Source organism: Clarias gariepinus, chromosome 7, assembly GCF_024256425.1.
Source record: "Clarias gariepinus isolate MV-2021 ecotype Netherlands chromosome 7, CGAR_prim_01v2, whole genome shotgun sequence".
Lineage (NCBI taxonomy): Eukaryota > Metazoa > Chordata > Actinopteri > Siluriformes > Clariidae > Clarias > Clarias gariepinus.
In genome coordinates, this window is record NC_071106.1 from 6,658,462 (window position 1) to 6,666,866 (window position 8,405).

Sequence of the window (8,405 nt, forward strand, 5' to 3'; positions counted from 1 at the left end):
GCATCTATCGCCAGGGTGACTTTTGTATTTGACACAGAGGACAGTTGTGTCTTATGTCGGGTGTCGAGATGGATGTTTTGAACAAAATCCCCATGATCAAGAACATTGACAGTATGACTCAGTACTCCAATACTCTCCAGTGTCCCTTGGTTTTCAGCCTGGAAATTCTTGTCCTTACCCCCAGGAAAACCGGTTATTAGACGCACATTTTGAAAAACCTCTTCTTCTACATTATAATCCCTGGTTTGGAGTAAAAGAGTCAACTAGACAGAACAATGGTTGGGTGAATCCATGGGGTCTGAAAAACATTTTAAACATTTTAGACTAGAAAACCTAGGACTATGTAACCTATTTTATTAAGATCTACTGTACATGTATGCATTTTAAAAGCATGTATTTTTAGAGCATTGTAGTTCAGTTTTGTACTTCAAAAACATATGCACTTTAATTTAAGTCATTCATACTTGTATATGTGTTTAAAAAGCCTAGCAATTATTTTGAAAGTGATGTATGTGTCTGTGTTTAGGTATGTGACTTAGGCCTATATACTGGAAGTGTCATAACTTGAAGCCTCTGTGGGAATATGTACTAGGTTTAAAGATTATGGACCAAATTTGGCTGTGTCATGAATGTAGAGTAAAAGGTCTTGACTAAAACACCATGCATGAGGAATCACTTTTCATTTTCTGCAATGAAAAAGTACTCTAACTAGTTATTTTTCTCAGAACGTAATTCTGTAAAGTAACTGATTACTTTTTAATGACAGTAATTTTGTAATGTAATTAGTTATTCTGAAAGGTAGCACCTCCCAAAACTGATTATCTCATAACCAGTATGAAATCCAAAACATTTAAATAATAAAAAAAACCTACACATCAATATCTCACCATACTGAAAAAAATATCACTGTTGAAAGATAAAGGGGATGAGTTAGAATCTGATTTTATTACATTAAAATAAAAACAGGCCATTGAAGCTTTTCATAGACTTAAGGTTGTTTAGATACACAAATACAAAAAGTATAGTTTTTTTAATGTTTGCTTATTTTCATTTACCCATAAGATGTTGTTTGGTATTATTTTCAGCTTTAAGTAGTATAATATAACACTTTGGAGCAAATAAACATAAAAGAAGTCCAAAGCTAGATGCTAAAATAGCAAATATTTCAACTGCAGTAGTAAATTTACCAGGTGAACTTACATAGGCAGGTATAAATGCCAGCCACACTGCACAAAATATTAACATGCTAAAAGTAATATATTTTGCTTCATTAAAATTTCCAGGTAATTGTCGAGCCAGAAAGGCCAAAATGAAAGACAAACAAGCCAAGAACCCAATGTAGCCAAGCACACACCAAAAGGCCAGCTCAGATCCCACTCTGCAGTCTAAAATTATCTTAGAGCGCTGATATTGTGTGTTTTTATAAGGGAATGGAGGGGAGAATATAAGCCATGCAGCACAGATGAACATCTGGACCAGGGTACAACTAAAGATGATGATCCTCTGCTGTGTAGGTCCAAGCCATTTCATCACATTGTTTCCAGGTTGGGTGGCTGTGAAAGCAGCAAGAACCACTAAGGTTTTACCCAGAATGCAGGAAATGCAGAGCGAGAAAGTGATGCTGAAAGCAGTGTGACGTAGCATGCATGACCAGGATGTGGGCTCTCCAATAAAGATCAATGCACACAGGAAACACAGAGTCAAAGATAAAAGGATGAAGAAACTTAGCTCTGAGTTGTTCATACGCACAATGGGAGTGTGTCTGTAATAAAGAAAGACTGCAAATACTGCTAAAGTGATACAAGCCCCTAAAATAGCAATAATGATCAGAGTTAACCCCATTGCGTCATAGGAAAGGAACTCAATGACCTTGGGAATGCATTCTGTTCCATCTGCATTAGACCCATAATCTTCTGGACAGGCCACACAATCTATTGAATCTTAAAAAGAAAAAGAAAAAAACAAATATATATATATATATATATATATATATATATATATATATATATATAAAGATAGTTGGAAGAATTTGCATTTAGATTATTAATTCTTCCAAATTATTCTAGACCACCAACCTGTCTGATTACTAATCTTGCCACTGTCACATAGTACACAGTCAAAGCAACACAAAGGCTCCCCTTTACGGAAAGCCTTCCTAAATCCTGGAGGACAGTTGGTACTGCAAGCAGAGACTGGCACCTATTTGCCAAAAAGTAAAAAAAAATAAAAAACATTTTGTGGGTCAAATTGTGGGTCTTGCACATAAGTCTTCAGTATAAAAGTTTCTCTATAACAAAAATAGTATATAGTAGAAATTGAACATTAAAGTAACTTTTCAGGCACACACACACATATATATATTAAGAACTTTGGAATTTGGAGGTCTCTTTTCCTGCTTTTGGATGGCAGGCTGTGATGTGTTGGGTTTTTTTAATCTTTCTGTCATGACCAGTGTTGACTTTTTTCAGAACTTTTTTTTGTGCTATATTTAATGTAATGTGACAAATGACATACATGCAAAAAATCAGGAAGAAAGAAAAAAATACATATGAGTTATATTTCATGAAGTTGTCTTTGTATAACATGTATGCTGAAGCATACGTCATACAAAGCATGTAAGTAAGGGGCTTAGCCCAACTCCTGTTCCAAGTTTTCCCTTCCTGATTTTTTGCATATGTGTCATTTTTCACATTAATTCTTTCAGACCATCAAATAAATTATTATACAAAGATAACCTGTGTAAGTTCAAAACATTTGCCACGCCCAGGCCTAATTACTGCCAGAACTGTTGAACCAAGAAATCACTTAAAATAAAACCTGTCTGACAAAGTGAAGCATGTTCAAAAGAAAGGTCTCAAAAATTACCTCTTCATGTTACACTCTAAAGAAATTGTGGGTGGTTTACCATAATTACGCCTACAGCCTAATGATGACTCATCCAGGAGCCCATAAAATAACCCAGAACAACATCTGAAGAACTTGTCACTTGTCTCAGTTCCTTGTTCCACACAAAGCTCACATTTTCCAAAAACATCTTAATTATCCAAGACATTTGGAAAAAGAATTCTGGTGACTCATAAGCCAAAAGTTGAACTTCTTAGAACGTGTGTGTCCTGTTACATCTAGCGCAGCATTAGTCAAACCTTAGCTCAAGTGCACTTGGGTTATACAGTAGGAGGACAATGATCCAAAACACACCAACAAGTCCACCTCTTAATAGCTCAAAAAAAAAAAAAAAAAAAAAAAACGAAATTGAGGGTTTTGTAGTGAAACTGGACTTAAATCTGATCGGAATGCTGTGGCATGACCTTAAACAGGCTGGCTATTTATCCTTGTCAACATGCACCCTCCAATATGGCAGAATTAAAACAATTCTGAAAAAAGCATGCAGCAAGATTGAAACGCAGTTGTTGCAATTACATTTTCACATAGGCCACCTTTTCACACAGCTTTTTTCCCCCTTAATGAATTAATTAATCAATTAATTCATTCATTAGCATTCAAAAGACAATAGCCCTACATCTTTTAAAATATCATGATAAAGATAGAAATGCAGAAGTCAAGCATTTTAGTCTGCCATTTTAAGGAGCCATAAGGCTGTTACCCCCTTGTGTATGCTCTGTAATCTGTGTTTTTTATCTAACCCTCATTGTAAACAAATGCTCACCACTAACACAGATAAACTGTTAAATCTGTTATAATTGATACATTGTAATTAAACACAAATATATGCATATACAAATTTTATGAAGCTTAAACTATTGTCCTTTTCTATTTTGACCAGCATTTAAAAGCTCTCTGGTTTCCTGACTACAGTACAGCAACCTTTCACTAGCAATCTTTCACTCAACTTACCACGACTTGACCATATAGAACTTTAACAGTTGGTTTCTCATGTATTGAACAAAATTTTGAGAGCAGCTTGCCTCATGTTTGTCTCCAGCCCATGTAATATTCATGTTGTAAATGATCAGCTCATTCCCTTTACGAGCCCCATCATACATGCCCACTTTAATCAGTTCAATATTGCCAGCCGTGCCCTTCTGCCAGTTGATCAGATCATAGTATGGGATTGAATCACCATTCATATCAAATTTTACCAACTCTCCTGAAATAGTAAATGAGACTTCTTGCAGGTAATACTGGAGCTATGGAACCACAAATGATGAAAAGCAAAGAGTAGTATTAACACAGATACACCTAAAACAATATTTCAAGCTATTCAGTTCTAATAGGAAGTCATTTCAAGTTATTTATTGTAGGTAGACAATATATAGACATTATTATTAGAATAATTGAAGTTACATACTGAACTAGATACCATATTTTGGGGGTAGAAATATTTAATTATTAATAAAAAAATATTTATTAATGGATTTATTTTGTTGATTTATTTTTAAGAAAATATTATGAAATTTATGTCACCTGCCAAGGGTAGACATTACTATTGTCAGCACATGTGGAGTTGGTAAATGGCCCATTTCCATGTTTGCAGGAAACAAGACTGTGAAGGGAATGAGCAATAGCGTACACACTTTTATATATATTATAAGAAATGCGAAGATTTGATGCATTCATGTAGGCTGAATGTTGCTTGTTGAGTGTCTCCTGCCCAGTACAAAGGGGTAACTGGGTACTTTGGGTAAACGTGGCAAAAGGAGCACACCCATAAAGAGCACCCCATAGTTCCTGCACCAGGAGGTTAGAGGGATATCTTTCAGGATTCACCGTTGATAGATACTCCTTCAGCTTTGGAATATAGCCCTCCCGTACCCCAAACCCAATCATGCCTCCCAGGAAGGGGTAATACTCACTTCCTGTGAACACTGAGGCTGTTGCCAAGGCTTCACTTGCAATCCACTGAATTCCAGTAATGTTCAACTTCATATAGTCCTTTATAAATGGTGTGAGCTCCCCCTGAGCTGAAAACACCACTACCACTCGAGCACTGGAGCTGTTCATCACACGGATTATTTCTATACCTCTCTTGCTGTTGTATAATAGGGGAATCATCTCCTGATAGGAAACGCACACTTTTGTACCCTCTAGTGCCTGAAGCAGTCCATGCAAGGCGGTGTAGCCATATACATGATCCCCTCGCACGATACCTATCCATGTCCAGTTGAAATGTATCAGCAGCTTGGCAATGGCTTTCACCTGGTTTGCATCACTGGGGATGACCCTAAAAAAGGTGGGGAATTCTCGTCTGTCACTAAGGCAAGCACATGATGAGAAGTAGCTGATCTGAAAGAAATTTTCACAGGATTTTTAAATGATAAGTAATGACTATGCAAATCTTGGTATGTTTATATCTGTCCTGAAACCATTTCAATTATTACTGCTCTGTTTACATTAACTTGTAGTCACATAAACATGAAAAATTGAATGCAGCTCTCTTTCTTTCTCTCTCTCCCTCCCTCTTTGACCACAAATTAATAATGCATTACTTATGTATATTAACCACACATTAAAATAAATAATACTACGTCATTGCACAAAATGCATACCATTGGAATCCTGAAAAGTTGTAAAACTCTAGAAACAATAGTTGACTCGGCTGATCCAGATTCAGCAATAACAGCTAACAGTGGACTAGCAGTCGAACACATGGGTTTGTGTGCTTCGTTTGGTCCATTCATAACAGCCAGAGATGCTCTCTGAGCTGTTAATGGGTATGCACAGGAATCAAAAATTTCATAGCCCAGAGTGTGGTTCGGCAGCAGTTCAGTACTGTTGTTAATTTCCTCCACAGCAAGCTTCAAGGTCAGAGCCCAGCGGAAAGCTCTGGGATCAAACCTGCAAAAATCAATGGGAGAAAGTAACTGCACTGATAAAACACTCACAGGCAAAGTGCAAGTGTCTAAAATAAAATATGGAGTTTGGTTTAAATTTTTCTCCATTGTCCATTCTGCTAGTTTGGACACCACTGCTAACTCAGTGTTTTTTGTTTCATGATTTAATTTCTACATTCTAGAACGATACTGGACATTTCAATCCGAAGAAATAACATACATAGAATTGGATGATTAGGTAAAAACAACATCAACAGTCAGTTGTTATTTTAAACATGAAGGTCAGCTCTTCTGGCACAGTTCTTACAAGAACAGTATTGTCAAGTGCATTTGCAAAACCCATCAAGCACAATGATGAAACTGGCTCTCATAAAGACCATACCCAGAAGTTCATTTAGAGTTATGAGCCTCAACAATTACTTATTAAAAGCTCCACAGATTAGAGCCATGATGATTACAGAGCATAAATAGCATCTCAATATCAGCTGTCCAAAGAAGATTATTGCATGTTTTGGATGCTTTCAGCATCGTTTTACAATGCAGAAAGAAATTAAATTCAGGACAGACCATGGAGTTAGAAGGTGTGTCCAAACTTTTGACTGGTAGTGTATGTCAATAAATGGAAACACAAAACTTTAGCCAGTTTTATTAAGACATTTCTACCCATTACACTTCACTGGTCCGGGCTTATATGTCATGTTCAAATCTGGCATTTCTTGTTCGGAGTGAAAGGGGAAAATACCCCCAATAATAAAGTCTCCATCAGCAATGAACCCAGGCCCCAAATTGTTCTGCAGAGTGCAATAAGGATCCAAAGAAAAAATGAAGATATTAAAATGGAGCATCAGTAACCACATGAGTATAGAGGCCATCCTCCAGGTGAAAGTCTGACTCCTTACACTGTGTAGAGAAAGAGAAGACAGCAGTGCTTTATATGCTTTCCTCCATCTAATCATGTGCCAGTCATGTGCCACAGTAATCCTGGTGGACCTGGTGCATTATGTATGCCGTTAAAATTTATTTGATTTTGTGTATACGTACATATATAAAAAGGTTTGTGTAGTACAATTATATCTGAAAAACAAATAATAAAATAAGGAAAATTATAAAAAAATGCAAAGCATTGTCAAACAATAACAGGATATTACATTTATTACAATGGTATTTGAATTTTCTTCCACACAACAGAATTTATAGCTTACACAAACATTTCTAAATAGATCTATAAGTAGCTAGATCTTTATATTTTGTGTATAAGCTATAAATTCTGTTGTGTGTAAAGAAATTCAAAAAACATTAAAATAAATGTATTCTGTTGTCATTTAGTCAAAATCACATAAACATGAAAACTTGATTGCATCTCTCCTCTCTCTCTTTTTCTGAATTAAAAATACATCACTTATGTATTTGAACAGCACATTATAATAGATTATAATACATCATTGCACAAAATACTATAAGTAAACAATTACAATTTATTACAATTGCATAAAAATTTCCCTACACACACAACAGAATTGATAATGTACACTACCGTTCAAAAGTTTGGGGTCACTTTCTAACTCCATGATCGTTCCTGAATTTAATTTCTTTTTACATTGTAAAGGAATGCTCAAGGCGTCCAAAAATGCATTAATCTCCTTTGAACAGTTAATGGTGAGATGTGTCTGCTACTTATAACTACTGGTCATTTTTCAGGCTTGTAACTCTAAATGAACTTCTCGTCTGTGGCAGAGGTAGGTTTTGGTCTCTCCTTCCTGGGATGGCCTTCATGAGAGCCAGTTTTAAATTCAAAATAGCTATTTACAGGCTATTATTAAAAGTTTCATTTTAAATTTGTTTGCGCTTGTTAAAAAGGCTGGAAGACTTCCCCCGGGTTAGTAATGAGGACAACCCTAAACTTTGGGAGTAGGCTGATTTGCCTTTGGAACTCGAAAGTGCAAAAGAAGAAAAATATTTCCCAGGCCCCAGCTATTTGAATACACAATGTGGAGTTAAGCCAATAGTGGAAAACTTTTTTATAGCTTGCAGAAAAGATGGGCATTTAAGTACAAGTGTATCATCCCATACCCTCTTTTTTTAGAAACAGGCAAAAATTTGGAATGATCCTAGCTTTTAATTCTCTACTCCCAACAGTCAACTGTCTATGGTTGATAGACCTGTGAGACATCACAAGACCACCTACACCTACACCTACAGCCAGTCAATTTCAAATTACAAAAAAGAGAATGAAAAGCCCTGAGCAAAGATGCCGAATGCATATAAAGACCCTTCCTCTAATGAAATGCAGAAGCTTCAGGAGTAAATCATTAGAGAAGTGCATGGCATTTGTGAGAGAAAATAAAATAATGTGCTATGGCTTTACTTAACATGTAACCCTAGATTGCAAAGCTAAGATAAAATGTTTTGAATGGAATACTGAAAGACACATTGCATCCAGACCCAACTCCTTTAACCAAAGCAGTTAAGATTGACAAAGAGTAAGGCAGGGAGCCAGATAAGTATACATCTTCAAGTGTTATCTCAAAGTGCCCCGAAATTTTTTGCTTTAAGATTTGCCTGATTAGAGTATAAAAGATAAAGCAGTTAAGATGTATGCAGATGACTAGTGAA

At 36.0% G+C, this 8,405-nt stretch overlaps 1 protein-coding gene across 1 annotated transcript; it reads right to left on the reverse strand.

Annotated features, from left to right (window-relative positions):
• Nucleotides 1–1,047: 1,047 nt before the first annotated feature.
• Nucleotides 1,048–6,649, reverse strand: LOC128528175 (extracellular calcium-sensing receptor-like). Its single transcript, XM_053500930.1, has 6 exons — nt 6,456–6,649; nt 5,508–5,796; nt 4,426–5,244; nt 3,927–4,148; nt 2,076–2,199; nt 1,048–1,940 (listed from the first exon to the last, which is right to left on the reverse strand). Exons 1-6 carry the CDS (start codon nt 6,647–6,649, stop codon nt 1,048–1,050), a joined length of 2,541 nt encoding a protein of 846 aa, XP_053356905.1.
• Between the last annotated feature and the right edge of the window lie 1,756 nt (nt 6,650–8,405).

Coding starts and splice junctions, on each gene's coding strand:
- LOC128528175 (XM_053500930.1), bottom strand. CDS start 6,649: ATGTGGTTACTGATGCTCCATTTTAATATCTTCATTTTTTCTTTGGAT. Junction 5,245..5,507: donor AACTTTTCAGGATTCCAATG/GTATGCATTTTG, acceptor AATTTCTTTCAG/ATCAGCTACTTCTCATCATG. Junction 1,941..2,075: donor CAAGATTAGTAATCAGACAG/GTTGGTGGTCTA, acceptor TTTCTTTTTAAG/ATTCAATAGATTGTGTGGCC.